At 57.4% G+C, this 27401-nt stretch overlaps 2 protein-coding genes and 1 long non-coding RNA gene across 19 annotated transcripts in view; 2 read left to right on the top strand and 1 right to left on the bottom strand.

Moving 5' to 3' along the window:
* Positions 1-718: 718 nt before the first annotated feature.
* Positions 719-3497, top strand: LOC112583709. Its single transcript, XR_003107874.3, has 2 exons — positions 719-3043; positions 3270-3497. It is a non-coding gene; the product is annotated as an uncharacterized LOC112583709 (long non-coding RNA).
* An 8306-nt stretch (positions 3498-11803) lies between these two features.
* Positions 11804-20196, top strand: B9D1 (B9 domain containing 1). Of its 9 annotated transcripts, none has more exons than XM_025280473.3 (9): positions 11804-11961; positions 13304-13372; positions 14097-14208; positions 14332-14515; positions 16908-17004; positions 17237-17300; positions 17821-17883; positions 19664-19731; positions 20000-20196. In XM_025280473.3, exons 1-9 carry the CDS (start codon positions 11899-11901, stop codon positions 20000-20002), a joined length of 723 nt encoding a protein of 240 aa, XP_025136258.2. In that variant the 5' UTR covers positions 11804-11898; the 3' UTR covers positions 20003-20196. The 9 variants fall into 9 exon arrangements, 7 of the variants coding, with proteins under 7 accessions (XP_025136258.2, XP_025136257.3, XP_006048900.2 ...); XR_003107872.3 differs by having other exon boundaries at positions 16870-17004; positions 20000-20071; XM_025280472.3 differs by lacking the exon at positions 19664-19731.
* A 937-nt stretch (positions 20197-21133) lies between these two features.
* The window catches only part of EPN2 (epsin 2), a 52628-nt gene continuing 46360 nt past the window's right edge, over positions 21134-27401 (bottom strand). For 8 of the 9 annotated variants that reach the window (XM_006048828.4, XM_025280467.3, XM_006048831.4 and 5 more), the window contains 3 exons: positions 27090-27176; positions 24849-25061; positions 21134-23630 (listed from right to left, as the gene is read on the bottom strand). In XM_006048828.4, the coding sequence (XP_006048890.4) occupies positions 23332-23630; positions 24849-25061; positions 27090-27176 (599 nt within the window). In that variant the 3' untranslated portion in view covers positions 21134-23331. The remainder of the gene's footprint in view (positions 23631-24848; positions 25062-27089; positions 27177-27401) is intronic. The other variant, XM_025280468.3, reaches the window with a different exon arrangement.

Below are 27401 nucleotides of genomic sequence, written 5' to 3'. Positions count from 1 at the left end.
AATGGCAGAAAGCAAAGAGGAACTAAAGAGTCTCTTGATGAGGGTGAAAGAGGAGAGTGAAAAAGCTGACTTAAAACTCAACATTCAAAAAACTAAGATCATGGCATCCAGTCCTATCACTTCATGGCAAATAGATGGGGGGAAATTGGAAACAGTGACAAATTTTATTTTCTTGGGCTCCAAAATCACTGTGGATGGTGACTGCAGCCACAAAATTAAAAGATGCTTGCTCCTTGGAAGAAAAGCTATGACAAACCTAGACAGTATATTGAAAAGGAGAGTCATCACTTTGCCAACAAAGGTCCGTATGTATAGTCAAAGCTATGGTTTTTCCAGTAGTCGTGTATGGATGCGAGAGTTGGACCATAAAGAAGGCTGAGCGCTGAAGAACTGATGCTTTGGAACTGTGGTGCTGGAGAAGACTCTTGAGGGTCCCCTGGACATCAAGGAGATTAAACCAGTGAATCCTTAAGGAAATCAACCCTGATTATTCATCGGAAGGACTGATGCTGAAGCTGAACTCCAATGCTTTGGCCACCTGATGCAAAGAGCCAGCTTATTGGAAAAGACCCTGATACTGGAAAAGTGAAAGTGAAGTTGCTCAGTCGTGTCTGACTCTTTGCGACTCCATGGACTGTAGCCCACCAGGCTCCTCTGTCCATGGGATTCTCCAGGCAAGAATACTGGAGTGGGTTGCCATTTCCTTCTCCAGGGGATCTTCCCGACCCAGGGATTGAACACAGGTCTCCCACATTGCAGGCATACGCTTTAACCTCAGAGCCACCAGGGAAGCTCTAGATACTGGAAAAGACTGAGGGCAAAAGGAGAAGGGGCCAGTCCTGGAGTCTGTTCTCTATGGAAGGGCTATAGTCTCTGTGTCAGGCCTTAGGGTGACCTCCAAAAGGGCTGACACCACATACCACACCTCCCAGGACTGCTGCTGCTCCTGTCCCTACAGCAGGCCACTGCTGACCCCTGCCTCTGCAGGAGACCTACACACACTCACAGGAAGGTCTGGCTCAGTCTCCTGTGGGGGTCACTGCTCCTTTGCCTGGGTCCTGGCACGCATAAGGTTTTGTTTGTGCCCTCCACTATGTCTACCTTCGCCTTCTTCATCACTGTCCCTGTTCACGGCTGAGAAGGGGGCTCAGTAGGGGAGGGGTGTGATAACCTAAGAGCACACAGTGTGGGTGGGTGGGGGTGCCGCCTCTGCCTCCAGGACTCCCTGTGCCTGGCTCCACTCTCCCCACTGACTAAGGCCAACAGCCCTGAGTCACCCAGTGAGCAGCCGGCCAGCGCAGCCCACACCCGGATCTGCAGAGGCTATGGAAGCTGCTCTGGGGCCCACTTGTCAGCCTGAAGCCCCTCCCCATTTCCCTTCCCCCAGCAGACATGCATTTATCTTGTTAGACAGAACTTTGTCACATGGCCAGCCCCCTGCAGGGGTCTGAGAAATCAAATGCTTAGTCAGGCACATGGCTGCCCACACAATCAGGATTTGTTAGAAATGGAGAACAGACAATGAACAGGTAGAAGGGCCAGAGCCACATCTTCTGGTCTAGAGGACAGGTGTGTGATAACCTAGTCCCCAAAACCAAGACAGGACCTTCTCAGAGACCCTGGAGACTGGAGGGCTGAGTTCCTCAGTCAAGGTCCACAGCCTCCCCAGGACAGACCAGCCTCCTCTCTCTCAGCCCTGGGACGTCACCACTCCTTCCCAAAGGTGGCAGGGACCAAGAGTCCCCTTGGCCCAGAGCCCATACCACAGGTGACAAGCAGTGCAGCAGGGGTGGGTGTGAGGGAGGTGCTGGCCAGCAGCTTGGACTGCCCCTTGACTTCCTTCAGGACTGCCAAGCCCTCCAGGCCACACACAGTCACACTGTGACACACACACACTAGTACAGTCACAGCACGGCACTCACATGCCCTTGTAGTCCATTTAGGTTCCCAGAACATGGACACATGCCCACCCAGGATGCACAGAATTCAGGGGCACCACTGTGCACACAAGTTGACTGTTAACCCTACTGCAGTCCGTCTCTCCCCCCTCCCCCGAGCTTCTGTCCAGCGCCCAGTGCTCTGTAGACGTCTACAGGGGATGCCCCACAAGGCTCCCGGGCCTGTGACCACTGCCACATTCACCAGTGCTCTGGCCGGGCCCCCATCTCACCCGCATGCTGACCGACCACTTCCACACCTGCCCCAAAGCCAGAGTCCCAGTCACTCACTACATCGCCAAGCACATGCTCCGGGAAGGGCAGTCTCCCAGGGTGGGGGAGGGTGGGCAGGGGAAGGGGTTGACCGTGAACACGACCTGTACAAATCTCTGCACTTGAAGAACTCAGATTTAGCCTGGAAGAGGACAACAAAGTCACTGAACTACAGTGTCTTGGGTGACAGGCCCCAGGCATGGACCCAGGAAGGGCTGATGGGGGAGGAGGTGGTGATTTTCCATGGAGTGATCAAGAAAAGCCAGCCAAGATGGTGACCTTGGAGCAAGGACTTGAAGGGAGGAGCGGGAAGGAGCCCCATGTGGACGGAGCAGCAGGAACAGCATTCTGGGCAGATGGAACAACAGACAGAGCTCAGAGGCAGGGTGTGCCTGGCCTGTGTGAGAATCAGCCAGGGGGTGGTGATCAGGACGACTGCTCGCTGCCTGGTCCCAGATGCTGTCACTTCTCGCCAGGACCCTTACTGTCATCACTGAGTCACTGTCCTCTTAGCCTCCTCTCCCTGCTGTGACTTCCTCCCTGCCCAGCAGCCAGAGTGACCTTTCAGCAAACACAGATGAGGCTTCAACAAACACAATATGGGTGTCCCCATCTTGTGGGATCAAGTCCGCCCCAGGCCCGTGAGGCCCTGCTGGTGGAGAATGGAGGACAGATGGAGGAAGTGGCCTTTGTGATGGGACTGGCTGCCTGGAGGCCAAGTGCAGGGTGTGGTGGCAGCCCAGCTGTGGCTCCTGTGAAGTCATCCCCTTCATGCATCTGCCTGATTTCCTCTCTCAGATCTGCTGGAAAAGCCCTGAGGAAACCACTAATGGGTATGTGCAGCCTGGGGTGGTTGGGGTGTGGGTTTTTGGGCAGTGGGTGGTGGGAATGCTCCCAGGAGGAAGGGACCAGCCTGGGTGAGCTGCTCAGCAGCAGTGTGGCCCTGCCCCTCCTCTGGCACCTGTGGGTGGGGCTGTAGACAAAACACAGGAGGCCCCACTGTGCTTGAATTTGGAGGTCCCACCTGCGTCCTGTGTTTTCCTTTGCTGAACCTGGCAGCCCTGCAGGGACCACATGCGCCTCTACATGGCCTCCCAGCTACCCTGGCCCCAGGTCTCGGCCCCATGTGGGGACCAGAGACGCCTGGTGAAAACCCAGTGGCTTCACATCTCTCCTGGGCTCCCCCCAGTACTTGGAGGCCTTGGTGACCTGCGTCGTGTGCACTGTCAACCCACCTCCAACCCCCATGGCATGCTGGGGAAGTACTCTCTGAAAAAATAAAGTCAATAAAATGTAAAGAATGGAAAGTCCTAATTTTAGCACTTGCCAGTTTCTGTGGCTGATCTCAAGCCACCAGCACATCACTGAAGGCCGAGCTGCACACGGTTACCTGTGAGTCAGCGCAGGCTGTGCGAGCCGGTGCCCGTCAGCTTCTCTGATCCTCGAGCACATTCCTCCCCAGGGCCTTCGCACCGACTGTGTTCTCGCTGTGGCATGGGAGCTCCTGCCCCACACCTGCACAGGACTTGCCTCTTCCCTGCTTTCAGGACATTGTGCATCATCCACAGTAACCCTCCCCTCACTCTCCAGCCCTCTTCTCTGCTTTTTTCCTCAGAGCAGCTTCCACAGTCCTGGATTATCAAATAAGTTTACATGTTTGCCTCCCCACTAGAAAGTCACTCCGTGAGGGCAAGGGCCATGCCTGTCTTGTTTTCCACTTAACTCCAAGCACCTAGCCCAGTGCCTGGCACACAGTAGGAGCTCAATAAACACCTGTTGAGTGAATGATAACTCTCAGCTCAGTAAGCTTGGCTCCCGTGACCTTGATGTTTATTTTGTGCATTGGTTGGAGCCACTCAATACACCCCACCCCCACAGGAGCCAGTTGGACACACAAACTTCAGCCCCACTCCACTCCCACTCTGCTGTGCAGCCTTGGTGAGGCTCTCTCCATCTCTGAGGCTCCTGGATTTGTCCCCTGTGAGGGAGGATTAACTAATAACTTCCACCTCCTGACCTACTGTGGGCACCACATGGCTGAATGGATGGGAAAGCACTTTGCAACTTATAGCTGCTAAAATTTAGGAGCTCCCATCCCCTCACTATTTCTCAGAAGGAAAGACATCTTGTAGTTATTAGAAACGTCCTGCTGCTGCTGCTGCTAAGTCACTTCAGTCATGTCCGACTCTGTGCAACCCCATAGACTGCAGCTCACCAGGCTCCCCCATCCCTGGGATTCTCCAGGCAAGAACACTGGAGTGGGTTGCCATTTCCTTCTCCAATGCATGAAAGTGAAAAGTGAAGGGGAAGTTGCTCAGTCGTGTCCGACTCTTAGCGACCCCATGGACTGCAGCCTACCAGGCTCCTCTGTCCACGGGATTTTTCCAGGCAAGAGTACTGGTGTGGGTCGCCAGTGCCTCCTCCATAGAAACATTCTAGAACTGTCGAAAGTCCTCACAATCAGCTACACATGATGTAAAAGCATAAATCATTCAGTAACAGCTTTTTTTAAAAAAAAAAAATCTAGTAGAAAACTTGACTTTTCATTATTTTCATCAAGTAGAAAACTGAGGAAGTGACCTTAATGAAGCAATCTCCACTTAGAGCAAGTCTTCTTGACCACCATGTGGAGATGCTTACCTGGCTCTGTCTTGTCTGGCATACTTCTTAAAAAAAAAAACTCATCTTTCTGTTGTCCCTTTCCCATCCTTGAGGACATCAATACATTTCAAAATGATGCCAGGACCTCCCTGGTGGTCCAGTGGCTAAGACACCAAGCTCCCAATGCAGGGGGCTTAGGTTCCATCCCTGGTCGGGGAACTAGATCCCACATGCCACAACTAAAGAGCCTGCATGCCACCACGAAGATCGAAGACCCCAGGTGCCCACAACTAAGACCCCATGCAGCCAAATAAATACATATTTTTTAATGTCATTCTAAATTCTCCCAGCTCTCAGCTGTCTCTTCCTAGGGAGCCTCTCCCACTGTCCCCTGGGCCCCATCCCTCTCCACTCAACCTCCTGTCTCTCTTCTGGGCACCTGGAAGGAGTGATGTCCCGAAGGAAGGAACCATCTGTCCAGGGCCATGCAGAGTGGCTGGCACATGACACCCCCTCCCATGAGCCAGTCAGGCCACGCCTCTGCCACCTCAAGACCCAGATGAGGGATTAGATAACAATGCCAAATAAGCTTTCTCTGCCCTACCTAACATCATCTAAAAATTCACCCAATGTGACAAAATTAGGAGAGTTCAAGGAAACAGATTTCCCAGCTGTGAACCCCAATGTCTACTACCAGGACTGGTTTCTGCTGGTAGGCGTGGCTTCTGGCCATCGGCAGGCACCCGTGAGGACAGACTTGGCATGTTTTGATCAACTAGACCTCTGATCAGGTTGGTTGGGGTCTGTGTCATGTGAGTTATTCAACATTTTAAACGCCACACCTTCGTCAACAACCACCTGGGACCGAGCATGCCTCATTATCCCCTGAATTATTTCCACACCTGAACTCATGTTTCTGGCAGCTGCATCTTTCAGCACAGCAGGAAAACAAAAGCTAGACACGGAGACGTGCTTGTTGAGACAGACAGCAGCAGCATGTGGTTCTCTGTGGAGAGGAGAATCCGTCACTCGACGCTCATTCTAACTATGACTTCCCTCCTATCTCACCTGAGCTCAAGCTCCCAGGTTCTCTTGCAGGTAGAAGAGGCCCCGAACCCCAGTTCTAGCTACCGGGCTGTGCAGGATGCCCTGTCCTATGCCAAGCCCTGCTGGGGATGCCCAGCCTCTCCCCCTGCTCTGCGTAGAACATGGCCCTGTACCTGGAGCTGAACTGGCAGTCTTGTCATGAGGACAAAAGCCACATGTTAAGCAGGTCAGGAGAACCAGGTCCCTGGTGGCATGGCTGAGCTGGCGTCAGCTCTGGGCTGTCTTAATTTTGACACAAGTGAGCTTTATGTATTTAAACCCTACTTGGGTTTTCCACACATGCAGCCTAACCGCCATGCCATGCACCCAACATGTGAACTCCTGGCAAGCTTCACTTCTCTGCCTGGCTTTGGCTGATGTTGAGTTTATGTCCCATGGATTGAAAATGAATGGTTTTTAAAGACCTGCAGTGTTTTCCAGAGTTTAGCCAGCAATTCAACTTGCTGTCTCCAAGCAAGGTGGATACCAACTGCATCACTGCCTTCACTATGGGGACCATTGATTCCCTCTGCTGAGCCCCGCGAGGTCAGGATCTTACCACCCCCGATTTCCTGGAAACTGAGACTCATGAGAAGTTGAGGCATAAACCCAAGGTCATACAGCCAGGGAGCAGCAGAGCTCAGATTGGAACCCAGCTCCCCCTGCTGGTTAAGCCCTGGAAGCAGCGGCCCTGGCATTTCCCCCTTGAACTTGAGGATGAAGGAAGCATGCCCCTCCTGGGGCTGATCTGGAGAGGCCAAGGACCCCCCGGTTCTTCAAGTGACTCGGCAGGAAAAGGACAGTCCAGGCCAGGCCCTCATTTTCCTAGTGAGACACTGAGGGCTGGAGAGGGGCAATGACCTGCCAGGACCACACTGCAAGCTGGGGACAGGCTGAAGACGAGACATCTGACTTGGGCTGTGCCCCGACACAGACCTACTGATTCAGCTGTGCTGCTGGAGGCTGGGGTCCCTGAGTCCCCTGACTCTGAACCGCCCTCTGGATAGAACCTAAGGGTTCGGCCCTGGCCTTCAGCGTTCTAAGGTCCCTCCTGGAGGTCCCTCTTCTCTGCCCACTTGTTCACTTACTCATGAGTTCACTCAACAAGTGGGTGCTTGGGCAGTTGAATGTGGTCCAGGAGCCTGATCAGACCATAACCCCTCTATGGTGGAAAAGGCCCCTGCCCAATGAAGGCTTGTCTGGAGGACAGGACAGTTGTCTAGAGCTTGACGCTCAAAAGGAAGGTCAGATGGAAAGGGTAGAAGGAACAGCATGTACAGAGACCTGCAATGCACTGAATTAAGCCTTTAAAAGGGGTTGGTTTGAGGTTATGTGATTTCTACCTCAATGAAAACCAAGTATGTGTAATTTTAAAGAAGGTGGTATGTGTGTGCAGGCACCCAGTACCGCGAGGTTGAGAGGAGGGGGAGATGGGCAGCAGCAGGGGGTGCTGAGGGACCCAACAGGCCAGGGGACCTGGGCTTTGTCCCTGGTGACACACAGCTGCAGGCCTGGCCTGTGGCCCATCCCACAGGGAGCTGACACACACTCTGCCAGAGAGCTGAGAGTTGGGCTGGGAAGGAAGGTCTATGAGGGTTGTCACAGGAATGACCTTGGGGACCTGGGGGCCCAGAGACCCTGATTCAAATTGCTGCAAGGCTCCCCGAGATCCTGGGAAGGCCCCTCCATGTAAAAAAGGAGCAGCAGTGTTCTCATGGAGTCAAGTGTCGTGGGTGCTGCAGAGTTTGTGGGGCCTAGGGAGGGGAGAGGAGGAGGTCTGTGGGTGCTGATGTCACTGCTGGCCTCTGCCTCTCACCTGAGATGGCAGGTCTAGGGATCCCCAGCCCCCCGCCCCAGCAGGGGCCAAGGTCTGTGAGTGGGACGCTTGCCTGAGGCCGTGCACCCTGGGGCAGGCCCTGCCTGGCGCTTCCTCTTCCCCAGGCCAGTTCCCCTTTGTCCAGGACGTGGGTCTTAGGATGGTGGTAGGGAGGGGTTGCTGGAGAGGTTAAATGTCCTGGGCTGATGGGGGCGGTGTGGGGGTGAGGGAAGGCCAGACCCAGCAGAGACAGTCTGATTTACAGATGAGGCTGCTGCTGCTGCTGTTTAGTGAGGAGCTGCAGGCAGGAAGGGGGCTGCTGCGGGGAGGAACCAACCCCTCAAAGGCCAAGAGTCCAGGTTCTCCTGACTCGTAGCCCAGACATGGGTTCAAATAACAGGAAAGCTGTACAAGATAGAGACGTGCCAGGCACTGGGCAGGATGCCTGCCCGAGTGTGAACCAAGCTAATAGGCCCAGGCGGCCAGGAGCCCAGCGCATTAGTTAGGAGTGTGCTCCTTGTCTGGAAAGAAATGCAAGCAGAGCTGTACACACAAGTATAATGAGCTTCTGGGCAGGAGATGCAGGGAATCTGCCGGGGCAGACTGTGATCAAGGGATCAGGGGACGCAGAGAGGGGATAAACATCAACTAGAGACAGAGAGCAGACGCTGAGACCCCGGGACCCAGAACTCAGCTGAGATGTCTCATCCTTGGGGCAGGGCCCAGACCAGCAGATGCCCACAACAGGAAGGGCCTAGCCAAGTGGCCTTGGCAGGCCAGCATCCTTCTGGTACCACAGAGAGGGGGCCCTCATCTCCCAAGAGTGGGTGCTCACAGGTGCCGACTGCTTTGGCAGGAGGTTGCCAGGGCCAGGGAAGGTGGTGGAGAGGGGCTCGGGGATGGGGGGCCTGAAGTGGGTTCCCAGATGCTTCACTTCCACTCTCCACAGCTGGCCTCAGTCCCCCTTCAGCGTGACCCAGAGCCGAGACGGACTGGCACTGGAAAGTTGTGAGAGCCAGTCCAGTGTGGAGGAACTGCTCCTGTCCCCAGGAGGGTCCAGGACCTTTGGGTCTGGTGGCCTGGCCCTGGCCTGGCTGGCAAACCCACCATTTCTCAGTGCTACGCAGCCTGTCCCTCCAGCCACTGGGCCCAAACCTTTGTTCATGTCGTGGCTGTGTTGGGCCCAGGGGTTTGAGCCTGACTTCAGGAGGGACAGGAACAGAAGTCCAGGGTGGAAGCGTCGGGGGAGATGCTGGGCTGGGCTGGGCAATCGGCCAGGGCGGAGCTGGGGTGCCACAGAGCAGAAGTCCTCAATCTCTGACCCTGAGAACAGCCCAGCTCTGACTGCTGCTGGCTGGCACGCAGATACGGGCATCAGGCATTGGTGCCCGCTATGCCGGGGCCAGCTTCCAGCCCCAGCCAGCCCTCAGGGCAACACTGGGCACTCTCCCAGCCCCCTCCCTTGGGCCACAGTGTGTCCCCAGTCTCAGTGGGCCTGGCCCTGAGGGGACCGTGAGAGTACAACGGAGGAAGAAGCTACACTGAGAGGGGCTAAGGGTCCAGAGAGAGGACAGGGAGGACTGGAAGTCCAGGAAGGGTGGAAAGTTTTGAGGCCAGGTTGGTGCCAACCTGCTGAGGGTTGGCTCCCCTCCCTGTGCAGACCCCTACATCCTGCCCCGAAAACTGCACAGCATCCTGCCTAGGCCACTGCACACCAGCACCTGCAAAGACCCCCTCCTCCTCCCTCTGACTGTCCTGACCTGAAGACCCGCCTGCCCAAGGGCTCCTGATGCACCAGACCCCATACCAGCCCACCCCATCTCACGGTGAGGACTCCAGTCGGGCCCCACCAGCCCCGCAGTTCCTCCTAAAGCCACTAGGCCTGGTCATCTCCTACCTTCCAGGGGACTACTGATCTGCACCCCTAATGGACACCCCAGAGATTCTTCCCCGCCCCCAGGAGCCTCCCTGTCCAGGTTCTCTGCAAATGTGGGGCAGCCTTGGACACAGCCAGGTTTGCAACTCTAGGGAGCCCATGATTATTTGATAACAGCAAGCATTTTGTTGAAAACTGATTTGTGTAACACCGAGCCTCAAAAGCCACTGGAAAGTGTTAGACGAGAGTGGTATCATCTGTGGAGAAGCATCTTAACTGGAAAGGGATGGGGGGGTGTGTGTGGGGGACATGGCCAAGGCCTTGGGGAGGCAGACTCTCACCCGAGCCCCCGGCCCACCCATCAGGCTCCCCAGCCTCAGCCTCTCTTATCAGAGGTGTGAACACTGGCTGTCCCGTCCGCTGTCAAGTATCTTTGCTTACCTGGCGGGGGGTGGGGGTGGGGGGACGGTCAGTGGACCCGGGCTGGCTGTGACCTCTCCTTCCCTTTCCCACACAGATGTCTCCTGGGACAACCCCTGGTCTGCTACCGAGCCAGCAGCTGGCTGCTGTAGGGTGTGATGACCTGGGCACCCTACTGAGGGCACGGCCTCCCTGATGTCTACACACCTGTCCATCCCTTCATTCTCTGGATCCCAGATAAGGTTTCTAACGCCACCTTTGATACCTTGGTCAAGAAACGCCCTTGGCGCTGGCCCAAGCCCAGGAAGGGAAGCAGCAGCAAGGGTCCCAAGCTGATGGAGTCCTCACTCAGCTCTGTACCTAAAGCTCTGACTGAGTCCCAGTCACCTTGCATCTGAATCTGCTTCCTCTTTTGCACAACGCCTGTTGTTCAGTCGCTCAGTCGTGTCCAGCTCTTTGTGACCCCATGGACTGCAGCAGGCCAGGCCTCCCTGTGCATCACCACCAATTCCTGTCCACCACACTCATGTCCATTGAGTCAGTGATGCCATCTAACCATCTCATCCTGTGTCGTCCCCTTCTTCCCCCGCCTTCAGTCTTTCTCAGCATCAGGGTCTTTTCCAATGAGTCAGTTCTTCACATCAGGTGGTCAAAGTATCAGAGTTTCAGTTTCAGCATCATTCCTTCCAATGAATATTCAGGACTAATTTCCTTTAGGATGGACTAGTTGGATCTCTTTGTTGTCCAAGGGACTCTCAAGAGTCTTCTCCAAGACCACAGTTCGACAGCATCAATTCTTTAGCACTCAGCCTTCTTTATGGTCCAACTCTCACATCCTCCATGCATGACTACTGGAAAAACCATAGCTTTGATATTGCGCAATGGAGACGTATTCACACTCCAGTACTCTTGCCTGGAAAATTCAGTGGACGGAGGAGCCTGGTAGGCAGCAGTCCATGGGGTCGCTAAGAGTTGGACACGACTGAGCAACTTCACTTTCACTTTTCACTTTCATGCATTGGAGAAGGAAATGGCAACCCACTCCAGTGTTCTTGCCTGGAGATTCCCAGGGACGGGGGAGCCTAGTGGGCTGCCGTCTATGGGGTCGCAGAGTCGGACACGACTGAAGCGACTTAGCAGCAGCAGACGTCTTCAATTATCCATCCACTCCACAAGCTGCCACCAGTGCTCAGGCAACCGGGACACGGGGCTGGCACAGCCCTGGTGTTCGTGGCGTAGGGCTGGGGGGAGAGGCGGCACTGGCTGGAGCTGTCACAGTAATCAATGTGCAAAAGCGAACAGTGGTGAGCGCTGAGAGCAGGCGGGCGGCAGAGCCCCGCGGGCTCGGCCCTCCCCACCGGCAAGGTGCTGGGGCGGCCCCTCAGAGGCCCGTTTTCCCGCGTCACGCGGAGACCTGCCGTCTTGGGCTTAAGGACCTTACAGGTCCCTTCTCGGTTTGTCTAACAAACTTTTGGGAGGCGAGGGTCTCAAAGGCACGAGGGAGAATCTGTCGACCCGAGGCAGGGAGCTGCTGGCCCCACGGGGACTCTCGGAAGCGCGGCCGGACCCCGCCCCTCGGCGGCCTCGGGCTCCAGTCACACACTCCAGCTGGCAGCGCGGTGGTCAGAACGGACACACATTCCCGGGCGATGGCCTGGGTCCTACACCACCAGCTACACTCGCGTGAGGTTCCTCGCGCCGACCGCCCCTCAGACTGACCGGACGGCTGAGCCCCTCCTCCCACCGCAACGCGCCGCTCCGACTGCGCCTGCGCGCCGCCGCCTTGTGCGCGCTTTCCCGAAGCTCCCGCTTCCCTGAAACTTGTCCCTTGCGCCACGCCGTCGTCTCCAGGGCAACCCGGCGCCTCCTAGTAACCGCGCGGCCCGGCTATGGCGGCCGCGGGCCCCAGCGTGTTCCTGCTCATGGTCAACGGGCAGGTGGAGAGCGCCCAGGTGAGCGGCCGTGAGTTGTCCAGGGTCGAACCTCGGGGGAGGGAGCCAGCGTGACAGGCTTGGCGAGAGATCGCGCGGACCCTCCTCCACGAAGTGCGGTGGGGAAACAGGCCTGGAGGGTTGAGCAGGCCGAGGCCACAGTTGGCCGAGCCCGCGTGAAGATTCGGGCAGGGGCCTCCATCCACCCAGCGACCCTCAGCTCCTCTGGCGCGGGTTGGTCTGACACAGCGATGGTGGCAGCTGTCCTGACCCGGAGGGTGTGTCTGTCCGACGGAAGGGGACAGTGCTTTCCAGTCCCCTGCATGTCCTAAGAACCGTTTGTTACTACTGTAAGACAGGATATATGCCAGTCTTCATGCCCAGCCCCGCTCAGCCAGTGCTCACAACCACCCTTTGAAGTAGGTATAACTTGCACCCCCATTTTACAGATGGGAAGTTGCCCAAAGGAAGTGGCAAAACGAATTTCAAACCTGGTCTGATGTCAAAGCTTTGCTGGACTTGCCTTTCCAGGCTGTTTTTAAAATCTTATGATTATATTGTGAGTACTAACCAAGGTGGTCTAGGTAAAGCCCCGTGGGGTCTCTTAGTGGGCATCTCCCGCCTTCCTGTTTCATCAGGGTCGCTGCCCCACGCTCCCACCCTGTCCACCTCCTCCTTGGCCTGGTGCCTAAGCCCAGCTTCCCCTCTTCTGCTTTATCCCAGCAGGGGCCTCAGCTGGGCTGGGTCACATGTGCCTGTGTTCTCAGCAGCCCCTCATCCCCACTCTTCCCCCTCTCTGCTTGGGCCGCTCTGCAGGCCCTCAGCTCCCACCAAGCCCTGTATCCTGGGAGCTCCTGACTTCTAGACCTTTCACTTCGGCACCATTCCTTAGACCCTCCTGTGCCCACCCTGTGCCAGGTGCTAGGGACACAGAAGGCCCACATACCTGTCCCTTGTTCACAGTCTAATGGAGTTGAGAGAAATAAACATGGTCAGTGCTGTGATGGAGCACCAGGGGCTGTGGAAGCTGGGATGTGGCTCCAACAACCTGGAAGTCATGGCAGGCTCCCCGAAGTGTCAGTTTTGAAGGGTGACCAGTACTCCTCCAGGTGAAGGAATGAGAAGGGCATGTCATACAGATGTCAGAGCCTGAGCAAAAGCCTGGGGGCAGCAGGGGCCCTGGACTATCCCACATCTTGAGACCAGACCCTCCAATGAACTCCATATCCACGCACCCTGCTCTCTCAGCCCTGCCCGCCAGGTGCCTCATGTTCAGAGTTGCTGGTGGCTGTACCTTCCTGGCTAACAGGTGGTCACAGCATGAGTCCCTGTGAGCAGAAGCTGTGTGTGCTTATTTCCACAGTTTCCTGAGTACGACGACCTCTACTGCAAGTACTGTTTCGTGTATGGCCAGGACTGGGCCCCCACAGCGGTAAGCTGGACCCCCAGACTCACAGCTTTTGTGACTGGAGGGGTTTCTGAAGGCTCCATTGCACCCTTTCCCCTCCCGGTTTAGAACCAGTTAAGAGTTCACCGGTGGCACACATGTGAGTTTGTTCCCAGTGAGGCCGGGGCAGAGAATGCAGAGATCCCTGATCCACCCCTAAGGCTATGGTCGCTCCTGGGCCCTGCCCTGCAGCGAACAAAGCCAGACCAGCTCAGCTTTGCTGGGGCCACTTGCCTGAGAGGGAGACAGACTCGGGGCAGTAAACGCTCCAGGCTGTTGGCTAGTAGCGGTGCTGAGGGGAAAGTGAAGGCAGGAAGGGGAGGGATGAGAGGCCAGAAAAGGCCTCCTTAAGACAGTAACTGAGCGTAGAGCTGAAGGAAGCAGGAGGATGGGCCAAGTAGAAGGCTGTAGAATAAACTAGCCAGGCAGAACGACAAGGGAGAGGGCAACAGCCTGCTGGACCGTCCCCTCCTCTGCAGGAGGTGCAGGTGGAGCTTGGGCACCAGGAGAGGGGAGGGGCCTCAAGGTTTCAGGCCCTAATGGATAGAAACCCTCAAAGACCTGGGAGCCGCTCTGTCACGTCTTAGGTCCCTCTGTTCGGCAGAAGATGGTGATGAAAACAGCTCTCAGCTGTCACCTCGGGGGTGGGGTGGGAGGACATGGCAGCCTGGAGCTGGGATACTGGCCGTCACTGTCATTGTCCTCGCAGGGGCTGGAGGAAGGCATCTCACAGATCACCTCCAAGAGCCAAGATGCGAGGCGGGTGCTGGTGTGGAACTTCCCCATCGACGTCACCTTTAAGAGCACCAACCCCTACGGCTGTGAGTCTGCAGGCCTCGTCCTGCTCATCCCTGGGGCCCTCTACCAGCCTTGTCAGGTGCTCTCAGACACCTGGCTGTTTTCCCCTCCTTCCCACTTATTTGTGTGCACTTGACCTTTCCAAGGTTCTGAGGAAGTCGGTGAAGCCCAGCCTGAAACCTTGAGCAGCGACTGCCTGCAAAGGGCAGAGCCTGGTGTCTGGGGCTCAGCAGTCTGGCCCCTCAACGGCTCTCCCCCATCCATCACCGCTGTGCTCCCGCCAGTCCTGAGCCCCCCGCTCCTCCTCCAAGACCCTGCCCTGAGCCAGGGGTAGGCCCTTCTCTCTGCCATGGGCACCCAGCCCTCGTCCTACCTCTGACCTCCCAAAGTTCTCCTTGCTAGTGTCTGCAGGGTTTGTTGTCCACTGTATCTGGTCGTCTGTGATCACTCTCACTTAATGAGTGCTGCTGCTGCTAAGTCGCTTCAGTTGTGTCCGACTCTGTGCGACCCCATAGATGGCGGCAGCCCACTAGGCTCCCCCGTCCCTGGGATTCTCCAGACAAGAACACTGGAGTGGGTTGCCATTTCCTTCTCTAATGCATGAAAGTGAAAAGTGAAAGTGAAGTCACTCATGAGTGCTAGCTGCGTGCAAAGCCTGGCTCGCTCCACAGAGCTGTGTGTGCTCTCCAAACGTGGACTTGGCTGAGCTGTGAGATACCATCTTGAAGGCAGGCTTCTCTCCACCTCTTCTCCTGTTTAGGAAACCAAGACTCAAAACAGTGGCATCATTTGCCTTCAGCTTCACCTTGAGTAGCTGAGCACGGATCTGATTTCACAGTCCAGGCCTTCACGCTGCGTGCAGCCGGCGCCCAGGCTTAGCGGGTGTGGAGGGTCTGGGGTTGCAGGTCTAGAGCAGAGGCTGCCCAGTGACCCTCCTGGGCAGGACGGCCGTCCTGCTGTCCATGAATAAGAAACTCTAATTGGCTCCCTGGAAGACAGCATTAGGTAACGTACCAGTCTCCTGCTGCCGAGGACAGGTGAATAGAGTACTTAAAAGCAAAACCAGAAAACAACTACATGAAGGCATCAGACAGGCAGCAGAGCATGGAACTTTATTTAGCTGCTGAGCTCCAGGAGCAAAGCAGCGCTCCAGAGAGGCCCCGCCCCCGCTCCCCCCGGGAGCATTTGCCGATTCTGGCAGAGATGATGGAGATGCCCGTCGAGACTTTTGCCGGCCAGATACTAAGCTGTAATTATACAGCACAGTGAGGAGGGCACCGGGACAGACAGATCCATACGGAGCCCCAGGCAGAACTGAACCTGTGCAGACAGCTGGTTCATGACAAGGGGCAGCGCAGGAGGGGAAAGGGGACTTGAGAGTGGTCTGAGTGACCAATAAACAGGACAAGGCCTCAGGTTTATTTTAGGAAGAACAGTTACAATTAAGGAAAATGCAAATTAAAGCTAAAGTGAGGGGCTTCCCTGGTGGCTCAGTAGTAGAGACTCCACCTGCCAGTGCAGGAGACACAGGTTCGATCCCTAGTCCGGGAAGATCCCACATGCTGCACCACAACTACTGAGCCCAAAACCACAACTTCTAAAGCCTGTGCTCCACAATAAGAGAAGCCACCGCAGTGAAGACCCGCACATCACAACAAAGAATAGCCCTTGCTCACCACAACTAGAGAAAAGCTAACACAGTGATGAAGACCCAGCACAGTCAAAATTAAATACAATCATATAAGAAAAAAGTGAGTGGCCACAATGCAGGCACCAGAACAGCCCAATCAGGAAGCTTGAGGATGCCAAGTTGTCATGAAGGGTGTCAAGCGCTGGCTCAGGGAACAAGGCTGGAGTGGGTGCTGCGCCCCTGGGAAGCAGCTGGGGGGACATGTGCTGAGCCCCTGCTTGACTGTGCACCCCACAAACATGCTAGATGGGACCAAGTTGAGCAGACCCTGTAGGTGACATGGTTTGGTTGCATCCCGTGAACACTGAGTCTAAGAAGCTGAAAGAAATCTATGCACTGTTCTATTCCCATGGTACAAAGTTCAGAACACAGGCAGAACCAAAGGACCAGGCTAGGAACACTTGCTTTGGTGGTGAAACCTTAGGAAAAGCAGTGACAATCTCTGAACGGCCCTCCCCGCCCCAGGAGCACTTCATGTGGGTTGGCCACGCGCCACCTCCTGCCTCCACCCGAGGGGCCCAGAGTGGAGGGAGTTCTCTTCTGGGCCTCCAGGGGGCAGGACTGCCCACCGGGAACACTGGGAACTGTTAGGATTCCAGTTAGGATTCCAGAGGAAGGGCGTGCAGGCCTCTGCTTCCCCTCTGTCCTCCTGGACTGGACTGGACACCACCCCTCTCAGGACCCACCCTGCTGGCCTGAGTCTGACACCCCCTCAAAAAAGGAGGTCCCAGGACCGGACCCCACCCGATCACACCTGGATGCCTGCCGACTTCCTGGGTCTGTGGACATTGGAATCAGACAGCATCCCAGGCGGGGCATCGGCCAGTACTGGACAGCCGCCAGGCTCTGCCCCCCTCTTCCCGCCTCCTGAATCCTGAGTGGCAGAAGCCCCTGGTGTGGGGTGGGAGGTCCCCACATTCACCCCGTTCTCTGTCAGCCCCACACCTGGGGGCTTCAAGGACCATGGCCCTGCTCTCTGCCCTGCTCTTCCCAGGATTCCCCATGGGCTGACCCCTGCCTTGTCGTTCGAAGGGCCGCAGATCGTGCTCAGCGTGTACGGGCCGGACGTGTTTGGAAACGATGTGGTCCGAGGATACGGGGCGGTGCACGTGCCCCTCTCACCTGGCCGGTAGGTCCTCCCTCCATGCTCCCTGGGCTGCTGGCCACGCAGCTTTGGGAGGTGGGCACCCTCTGCCAGGCTCCTATCCAGAGGAACCCCCCTGGAGGTGGGGAGTAGATGGGGCCTTGCAGGGGTGGGGGCGCAGCCCCATCTAGGAGGAGGCAGGGGTGGGCGGTGTCCTGGGCTTCGAGAGGCCCCAGGGGTTGGAGTTGAGACATTCATTCCTTCTTTCCTTCCCGAGAGCCCGCATGGCTGCCGCCTTTGTGCGCGGTTCTGCTGGCCTGAGGACGACGTGTCAGACACATGTGAGCTCAGGGCCCTGCCCTCGGCAGCCCCCATTAGTGGGCAGGGTGGAGAGTTGCGGCTCTGTCTCATCAAGCCCCGTGACAGATGTAGACACAGTGCAGACGGGATGTCTGGGCACAGGGGGACCAGGCGGGACCTAAGGAATAGGACTAGGTCAGAGGGGGCGGAGGGAGGAGGCACAGCAGGCAGCCGAGAGGTGTTGGGACAGGACCCGCTGGCTGATCACAGCGGGTGGGACCCTGGGGGCTGCCATGGGCTTCCTGGAGGAAAGGTATCTGGGCAGCACAGGGGGACATTTGGGGAAAGGCAAGACCCTGTGAGGGCGCAGTTGAGCTGGGGTTGGTGTCTGTAACCCTCACATCCTCTGGCCCTTGAAAACAGGCAGGGCTCTTGGGAACTTGGCCCTGGAGGCGGCCTCAGCTTTGACCTCTGGGCACTCCAGCTTGTCCCTCACTGGAGGCTCAGAAAGTTCCAGCACTTTCCCTTGATTCAGCACAGCTGTGAAAACATTTGTTTCAGGCACAAAAAGACCATCCCCATGTTTGTCCCAGAATCTACATCTAAACTGCAAAAGTTTACCAGGTGAGTAGACGCCTATCCCCCATCCCCAGGGCGCCCATCCTGGCCTCGGTGGTCGGAAGGAGGGCTGTCACATTCCCCCACCCCTCCTTGTCATGCTGGACACCTCTGCATGAGGGGCCTCTGCCAGGAGGTGACATCTGAGCAGGGCTTAGAGCCAAGGGTGGGGCCATCGTGGCAGAGCCCAGAGAAGGTCGTAGGCACAGGGAGTAGGTGGTGGACTTGGCAGCACAGCCAGCGGGGGCTGGACACCGGGTCTGGGCGAGACCAGCCGAGGCCTCTGGCCCCTTCCCTTATCTGAACAGGAGCTGGAAGGTGGCTGGGCCTGGCTGGCTGTCGGGGGTAGGGATGGAGAACAGTCAGCTCAGCTGCTGGGTGGACGGGCAGGATGAGGGGAACGTGGCTGGAGCCTTGCTGGCTTGAGGAAGCTTCCTGAGCTCTGAGGCCTGGGGAGCATGGCTGGGTGCTTGCTGCCCCTGGGAGCTCCTCCGGAAGCCACTGTGATGGGGCCAGCGTCGGCTGGAGGTGACATCACCACCCACGGGGCAGCTGCGGGGTGTCAAGGGCCTTGTGGGTCCACACATCCTGGCCATGTCCACACTGCTTGGGGGAGAACTTTGGGCCCCCGTGTTCCATCTCCCTGAGGAAGGGGCTTCTGGCTAGGGAAGACCTCATTGCTGACCAGGTGGTAGCAGGGGTGTCTCCTGCTCTTCTTGCTGGGGGGGTCGGGGGGGAGGTGGGCAGGGGGCGCTCTTGCCCCGGCTGGACTGTATGAGCTTGGATGATGGAACCCAGGGCAGCAGCTGAATCGACAGACCTCCACAGGCCAGGGCCCTTGGAGGCCACTGAGAAGCTGGCCAAGCAGCCCCTCCACGCAGCCCCTCTCTGGGTGCTCTGCTCCCAAGCACCCTTCCTCAGCCTGCTGCCTACCCACTCCCCTGCGACTGCTTCCTGTGGCCACTGACCAGTTACCACAGATGTGGTGGCTTAAAACCAAAGACGTTAAGTTCTCTCAACAGGACCTGGTATCCCTGGGGCCATCACTCAGCCCCTCCAACCTGATGCTCAAGGGTTTCCTCAAGATGCCACCACATGGGCGACTCAGGCATGTCCCTGCCCCAAGGAGCCGCTGGTGCTCCTACAGCAGCATCTGCTTGGCACATGCCAGCCCCGGGGGGCTGCTTCCCCAGCTTGGTCCTCAGCGCAGCCTGGGAGGCAGGTACAGGTGGAGCCCTGCTCCTCCGACGGGGAAACTGAGGCGCAAACAGTGAGGCTCCTCCCGAGCTGCCACGGCCACATCCCTTGGTGCCTGTGGGGGTGTAAAGGACCCAGGCCAGTACCACCTCCCTGCCATTGGGAGCGAGGTGGCAGGACACTGCCCAGGCAGGGGGCACAGACATCTTGGCCAGAGCCCCGTCAGGTTGGGCCCGTGATCACATCCCCGGGACACTTGAGAACACTAGGGCCCAGAGTCGGGAAGTGACTAGTCTAGGGTCCCGCTCTACTAGGAGGACAGCAGAGAGCCCCGATCTTGTCCCTCTGCCCACCCCCAAGGATGGCTGCTGGACTCCGGGGTGGGGCCCTCTGGGTTCAGGCCGTGCACCCTCCCAGCCCTAGCCCTCCCTCTGCTTTTGCCCACAATGACCGTACCCGTGGACGGCGTCCAGCTGAGGAGGAGGGTGGTGTGGGGAGGCTCTTCCCCGGGAAAGGGCTGAAGGGAGAGCCCATGCCATGTCTGCAGGACCCCCAAGCTCCTTGCTCACCCGCTCCCCTGTCTTCCCAGCTGGTTCATGGGACGGCGGCCCGAGTACACAGACCCCAAAGTGGTGGCTCAGGGGGAAGGCCGGGAAGGTAAAGGTTCACCCCTCACCCTGGGCAGGGTGGGCCTGGAAGGGACCAGGTGGGCCCCCAGGAGTCAGATGGGTGGAGCAGGGCCCAGCTCAGAAGGGTTGCCAGTTCCATCGCCCCATCCCTGGGGCAGCCCCTTCTCCCAGGGAGGAATGTGGGCTGGGCAGTGTTGCCCCCACTTTCCAGGAGGGAACACGGAGGCTGTTGATTCCCAAAGCAGCTTGGATCTGTCTCTGACCCAGCTCGGCTGACTCTGTCCTTCTGTCCCCAGTGACCCGTGTCCGCTCCCAGGGCTTCGTCACTCTCCTCTTCAACGTGGTGACCAAGGACATGAGGAAGCTGGGCTATGACACCGGGCCTCCGGACACGCAGGGCGTCTCGGGGCCCAGCCCACCCCAGGGCCTCCCCCGGTGAAGGCAACAGCCCTCTGCCCAACAATCGTATAATAAAGTGTAACCTTTTCACAGAGCCTGGGCTAGGGCTGCGCCGACTTTCACAGCACATCCCCTGGGAGCAGGGCCCGGGCCTCACCTCAGAGGGCACTGCCCATGGCCGCTGCACAGAACAGCCACCAGCACGCGCGCTTGGACTCAACACTGATCTCAACGGCTCACAGCTGTGTGCCCCTCACACCTCGACACGTTCGGCCCTAAAACCTGCCTGCTCGGTGCCTGGCACGTGTCAAACTGACCATGCTCCGTGGCTCCAGTTCCATGGATGCCTGCCACCCTTGGACAGGGGACGGGCTGAGAGCCTCCCTAGGTGGGTGGTATTGCAGGGGGAGAACCCACTTGCCCTCAGCCAACGCCAGGCCACCTGACCGCCCGCTGGCAGCTTCAGGGGAGCCCTCCGAGCAGGTCACAGGGCTCGCCCAGTGTTCTCTCCTTGGCAGGATTTGAAGGGAGCTGCCGGCTCATGTTCCCCCAGTTCCTCCGGAAACCAGAAGTTTATGCTACTCAGGGCCACTCTCCCTGCCCCAACTCATTGTGCTCCCTGGAACAGGCAGCAGGACGCTGGCCTTGTCTGCATGAGGAGTCCTCTCCTGCTCTGGCCTCTGCTCCGCAGGCGCATCCCCTGTGGCCCCATCCCAGCTTCCAGAACACCCCTGGCCGTCAGACCAGCCTATGGCCACCAGACTCCAGCCACCCTTGACACATCCCCATCCACCTGGACGGTCCCTCCCTGACATGGCCTCTCTCTCAGCCCCTCGTCATGACCTTGACTGTACAGGAGCTCCCCAGCTCCCCAGTCCACTCCTTCCCTGATGCTCAGGCTCACACAGGCATTGGGACCAGCTCAGTGGCCAAGCTGGGTCCAGGTGGGAACTGGCTCCTGAGCCGGCCCCTCACAGTGTTTCAGGATTGATGAGGGTGGAGGCAGGGGAAGGACACAGCCAGAAACCGCATCATGATACAAATGATAAATTATATTTATACAGTAAATAAGTATCAATAATCAATACGAGTTCAAAACCAGCCACCTGCCCCTGGACTGAGAATGGCTGGGTGACACCCCCACCATGGCACCTGGGCAGGAGGGCGCTTGATGGCACACATCCCACACTCTGGCAGTGCCAGTGGCTTCATGATCAGTGCAACGGGCAATGGGAAGAGGTGCCTGGGGACGGGTCTGATCGGGGGCGGGAGCTGAGGCTGCTTGGGCCTTGGAGGCCCATGTCACGTCAGGAAGGGCTCTTAACTGATGAGGAGTGGCCCCAGCACCCAGTAGTGTGGTCCTACCACCTGTGCAGGCGTCAGCCCATCCCTCCCTGGGGGAATATCTTGCCCTAAGCCCGCTCTCCCCTGGGCCGCTGGGAGAGGAGAGCCGGTCCGGTCTTCCTGATGACTCAGGAGCCCACAGTCCAGCCCAGGTCTCTGGGCTGGAGGTGGCCTCCGAAAGGAGGAGCAGAGTGAGCTCTCCAGGTTGCTCTGTCAGCCTCCCGTGCCCAGCACTGCAAGCAGAGGGACCTGGTGTTAACTGCCCTTGGTGCCGGAGGCGAGACGTCCACTGTGGAAATGGAGACTCACTTGCCCACCAGGCTAGCTGTCCAGACATGGGACTCGGGGCCAATGTCCCTGCTCTGGGGAGGAGTGAGTCTCTTCTTTGTGACTTAATACTTTTTTAAATTGTGGTGGGTGGGGCAAAGGAAGCAGGGGAGAGGGAGGTAAGATTAGTGCATGTTTGTTAATATCTTTTCTGTGTAAGAGTGATTTTTGATCCTCTCCAAAGAAAGAGATGGTTATTTCTACATCACAACATGTGTCTGGAGGGCAGGTGAGTGTGTGGGAGCCAGGCTTGGGCCGCAGACCGTCAGCCTAGGGCTGTCTCAGGAGCCACAGTAGAGCCCCACTGCCCCAACAAGCCGCCAGCACTGTCCCCACCTCTGCCCTGAGGGTGGAGCTAAGGGGGAGGTCACAGAGACAGGGTTCCATCCCATGTTTCCACTGTAAACGCAAGTTCTGTTAACTGTGCATGCCTTCAGTCACAGAAGTTAGCTGATAAAACCTGGTGAGTCACATTCATATGTTAGATTTTGTCTTTAACTTTTATGTTGGTACATCAGTAAGAAAAATAGCCTCTCTCTTAGATCTAGCCAAAAAGGCTGAAAGTCAGTTTGGTAATTTACCAAAAAAGGGAGTTAAAGGAAAAGGCAACTAGAGGCTACAATTTTTTGTTACTATTGTAGGTTTTTCTTTTTTAATATCTTTTATGTGTAATCAAATTCCCATATTTTTCCTATAAAGAATTTGCTTTAGTTTTTCCATAAGGCATTTTGTCTCTTCGTATTTAAATTTTCTTACAGAGTTAAAACCATAAATAAGAGAATTTAAACCACTAACATGACACTGCCAATATCTTAATTTAGCCAGACCTGGTAAATTCTATCAAAACTAGACAGTTAAATAAGAACCACGTTATAAAAATATTAGCCAAAAAAAGACTATTTGATAATTCTGCAAACTCAAATATGAAACTGTACTAAACAAAATCTGTGCAAACGCATACAAGCATGGAGCACGTGGCAGGGCTACGCTCGGGTTAGTTTAAAGCTTCTCTAGTGGATTTAATTCAAGAGTTGTTCCACGGTGGTGGCGTTCACTTTGAACTCACGCACGAGTCAAAGAAAAGTAAAACACGCACAACTGCGTCCCCAAAAAGTCAGTGTCTGAGGGTGCCGGCACTCCATCCGGTCCATGCCTGGGGCTGCCCGGGGTGTCGCTGGGGCTAGGGGTGGGGGCCAGGTCCCGGGCGAGAGTGTCCCAGAGACCCTGGGCTGAGGCTGGACTGGCACTTCACATGGCCGCCGCCTCGGCCAAGCCCCCGAGAGCTGGCAGATCCCCACGGAGGCAACGGGGTGGCCAGGCTGGGTCAGGGGGCCCCCACAGGACACGGGCCCAGGAACCCGCATGCTGTGTGATGCCTCTGTCTGCTACCACTGCTTACCCCTCAGACTGAGGCCCGGGACCACAGAGACACCCTCTGCTTAGGAAGCTGGACAGGACGCCCTGACACCCATCCCCCTGCTCTCCGACCCCTTCCACAAGTGACAGTCCCTGCTCGGCGTCCTCGGCACGGATGCTCTGCACGGGTCCTGGCCGGGCACTAGAGGAGGAATGGGTTGGTTGTGCCGGTGGCCTGAGTTGCCGACGGGGGTACACCCAGGCTGCCCACCATGTTCATCGCAGCAGGGCCCAGAGGAGGCAGGGAGGAGCTGCTGGCCCCCAGGCCTGGGTGGGAGGCCGCGGAGGTCATGGAGGCCACAGCCACAGGCTCCACGCCTGGGCTAGGACCAAAGGACGCACTGCCCCCTAGCACTGGGCTCCCCCGCAGCTGGTTCAGCGTCAGCGGCTGCGGCTGGTTCACCTGGAAGGGGTTGACAGGGGCCGAGGCCGTGGCGGCACCTGGGGAGAGAGTGGGAGAGGCAGTGGCTGTGGGCAGAGCAGCAGCGTCCCTGGGCCCCGGGGCTGGACTACAATGCCAGGGAGGCCACCCAGGCAGCCCCGCCTCTGGGCGTGATGTCCAGAGGAGGAAACTCAGGCTGTGAGGAGCCAAGTGATGGGCCAGGCTGACAGGGCCCAGCGCCTACTCCAGGCTGGCACCCTGGGCACCGTCAGCAGCAGCCACAGGTGCGGGGAGAGAGGGGAGCCACGGGGGAGGCGGGACGAGCAGCGCAGCCTGAAAGCAGTCCCCACATGCTGTACCTGGGGACCCTAACCTGAAATCTCTGAGAAGTCCCACAGTCAAGGAGAGACGCAGACCCCTATCCCTTCAGGAGCTCATGGCTGGGGGTTCTGCACTTTTGCTCGAGGCTCTGAGAGCTCAGCCCTGCCAAGTCCTCAGGCCAGATGCCCGGAATGTGACCCGTTCCTGTCCTTGTAGAGCCCAAGGAAAACTCAGGGAAGGGCGGGGGCTTCCTTAAGGAAGAGGGTTGCCTGGACTGGGGCTGAAGGGTAGATCTGACCCTCCCACCCGGGGAGAAGCAAGACAGCCAGGCTGGTGGGACAGAGCACGTGGCAGGGATGGTGAGCGGCTCACGCAGCTGAGGGTGTGAGCACACTGGGACTCGGGACTGGGGCGGGACATGGGGCCCTGGCCACCGACTCAAGGGCTGGGGCCTGTCCTGCAGCCTTGTGGAGCCCCTGCGGGTGGAGAGCCCACCAGCAGGGAGGATGGGCTTGGGACAGAGGGCAGAGTTCCGGCCGCAGTAGAGGCAGAACCCAGGGCAGGGGCAAAGTGAGGGTCCCTGGAGCACGGCTCAGCAGAGGACCCAGGTACACTCACCCAAAGTGGGGGCAGCCAACCCTGGCTCCCCTGGCCCCCAGCACTGTCCCAAACTCGTGCTTGCTAGAGGATCTCCCTGGCTGGGGGCACCAAGCCAGGGGCAGCTTCTGCTCTGTGGTCTCAACTGAGAGGAGGGGCTGTTTTCCAGCCCTCACAAGGGCCCCGAGAGGCACCAGTGCTGGCCCAGGATGCGGGTGCTCCAGGGCGTGCTCCCCACCTGCCTACGGCCTGTGGGAAAAGTCCATCCAGGGCTGGAGGGGAGGTCAGCGCCCACAGGCCTGCCCCAGGGCCACTCTCAAAAAGGGTGGACGGCTGGGGGAACCCAGGAAGCCACATACCTGGTGCCAGGAAGGGGTTGAGGGCCTGTGCTGGCGGGGCTGGCCTGGTCACCAGTGAGTCCAGGTTGACCAGGGCCGCGTTGGGGCCCAGGAAGGACTCTGGGGTTTTCCGGGCACTACTGGGCTTGCTCGAGGCGACAGTCAGGGGCTGAGACTCAAAGGGATCAGGGCTGGAGGTTCCACTGTTCTGGGTCGGCGGAGAGGCTGCCTTGGCTGCAAGATAAGGACACACATGGACCAGTGAGCTTGGAGGGCGGGGGCCCAGGACAGGTGCATCCCACCCTGCAGTATCCAGAACCCAGATGTCCTCAGATGCTGCCTCGCTGGGGACGTGCACGGCTGCTCCAGAGGATAGGACGTTCATGGCAGAGCTTTCCCAACAGCCCCAAACTGGAGCTGCCAGCAGCCACAGGGCAGGGCTCGCACCATCAGACCCGAATCCAGGGACAGAAGGTGTGAGGAGAGAGAGACCAACCAAGAGAAGCAGGGACCAACAGCACGGCACCATCTCCACACACGACAACAGCATTGTGGGTTGGTGGCTACGCGTGAGTAAATTACACCTCTTGGATGTTTTCATTTTTTTAAGTTTTTACAAAGGACATGAATCTCTCAACAATAAGAAAGCAAATGATTTTTAAAAATTCAGCCAATAGAGGGTGTGCTGAGATAGGCCAGCAGGACATGGATGTTCTGCCAAGATGTGAAAAGGTAATGTGGATGTGGGTTCCTAGAAATGGTGGTGCCTTTGCTCCTTGTTCCTGCAGCTTCACGTCCAAGAGCCTGGTCTCGAGAAATACCACACAGAGACACACAACCTGGAAGTCAGCCTGAAACGTCCTCCCCTAAGTGAAAAATTCAGTAACATCGCTGAGATTCTACAGAGCTATTTCTAAAGGATTTGTAATGCTCAGAGAAAATGTTTTCAATCTGTTTTTCCAAAAAGTCACGGGGGCAGGATTGGACTCTCTCACGCCACTGTGAGTTCCAACGACAAAGGCCGTACGTAATAGCTCAGGAAAAGTACTGGAATGAAGCTCGGTGGCCACGAGCACATGGAAGAATTGGAAATGATTCTCATTTTCTTCCGTAAGCGTTTCCAAACTTTCTATTCATACAGTGGAACTCCTCTGGAGTCGGGGTAAACACTTCGCAGGCCCAGGGAAGCGTGTTCAGACTTCTCACTAGGCGCAGGGAGCAGGTATGGACAATTAGGTTGTGCTTTGGCTGTGGAGGACACATGGAAGCTTGCTGCTTTCTTCATGTGGCAAGACAAAGAGCCCAGGAAGCAGCAGTTCTAAGGCGCTTCCGGCCCCTCGATGTGCAAGGCCTGGGGGTGGTGCAGGGTGCCAGGCTGCCCGTACCTTCAACCAGCCCAGCCTGGCTGCTGGGGGAGGCACAGGAGGCAGTGGGAAATGGGGAGGGGGAGCCGAGAGGAGAGAGCAAGGAGAAAAGTTGCTCTGGCAAGAGGGGTGGCTCTGGGGATGCTCTGTCCCCAGCCCTGTGCCGTGTGTAAAGAGGGCATCCGGCCCCTTCCTCGGCCCGCCACCCTGACCCCTCCCAGCCTAGGGGCACACGAGGAGGTATCAGGCCTCCTGCACAGCGGCTGGTGGGCAGTTCAGGAGCTGCTTGTGTGTGTTTGTGTGTGCATATATCTCTGAGTGTGCATGCGCACAAGTGTGTATGTATGTGTGTGCATGTTTGTATGTATGTGGATATATGTCTGCGTGTGCATATATCTGTGTGTACATCTGCACACGCACTTGTGTGTGTGTGTACATGTCTGTGTGTGTGTGCATGTCTGTGTGTGCGCACATGTACGCATGTATATGCATGTGTATATGTTTGTGTGTGTGAGCATGTGTCTCTGTGCGTGCATATACCTGTGTGTGTGTGTGTCTGTGTCAAAGATGCCTGCCTATACAGAGACCTGAGTGGTCTAGAAAAGGGGGCACCTCTGGGGAGCTGGGAGGAAAGACGCAGATGGAGGTGGGGCAGGAGCCATGCGGGGCTGGAAGCCAGGGCAGTAGCCTCTGCAGGCAGCCCCAGGGCATGAGGCTGAGGCGGCCCAGCGACAGGACAGAAAGCTCAAGGGCATCCACTGCTGCCCCGAGTCACTCCAGCTCTGAGTCAGACAAGAGGGAAGCGTGTGGAGTCACTGGGCTCACGACTGTCATCCCTGCAGAGACGGGGTTGGCCAAGGGCATAGGACCGTGCGGAAACCACCACCACCTCATGTACCTGCTGTTTTTGAAGTTCGGAGGTTGTCAAATTCAGAGAAGTCATCTTTAATTGTACCATTCAGATTACTGAAGAGATCGAAGGACCCTGGGGGAAAGAGTGGTGGTGACTGCAGGGGGCCTCCACTCCCTGCCTTCCACTGCCCACCTGGGCCGGGGTGGGCAGGCATCTCTGCCCCTTGTGGGGAGAACCGGAGAGCCAGCTGAGGAAAGGGAGGTGAAGCACAGGCTTGGGTTACCAGGTGGGCAGGGCGGGGACCAGGAGAGGGACTCCCCATGCAGAGTGGGGTGCTCAGACTGAAGCAGAGGAGCC

This window comes from Bubalus bubalis, chromosome 3, assembly GCF_019923935.1.
Source record: "Bubalus bubalis isolate 160015118507 breed Murrah chromosome 3, NDDB_SH_1, whole genome shotgun sequence".
Lineage (NCBI taxonomy): Eukaryota > Metazoa > Chordata > Mammalia > Artiodactyla > Bovidae > Bubalus > Bubalus bubalis.
The sequence above is the reverse complement of the archived record's forward strand: the minus strand, read 5'-3'. Positions and strand labels throughout refer to the sequence as shown.

Excerpts from the sequence above, each read along its gene's own strand:
- B9D1 (XM_006048835.4), top strand. The coding sequence starts at position 11,899 with ATGGCGGCCGCGGGCCCCAGCGTGTTCCTGCTCATGGTCAACGGGCAG. Across the intron at positions 11,962-13,303 it reads GGCAGGTGGAGAGCGCCCAG|TTTCCTGAGTACGACGACCT; the intron begins GTGAGCGGCCGT and ends TTATTTCCACAG. Across the intron at positions 17,884-19,663 it reads AAACTGCAAAAGTTTACCAG|CTGGTTCATGGGACGGCGGC; the intron begins GTGAGTAGACGC and ends CTGTCTTCCCAG.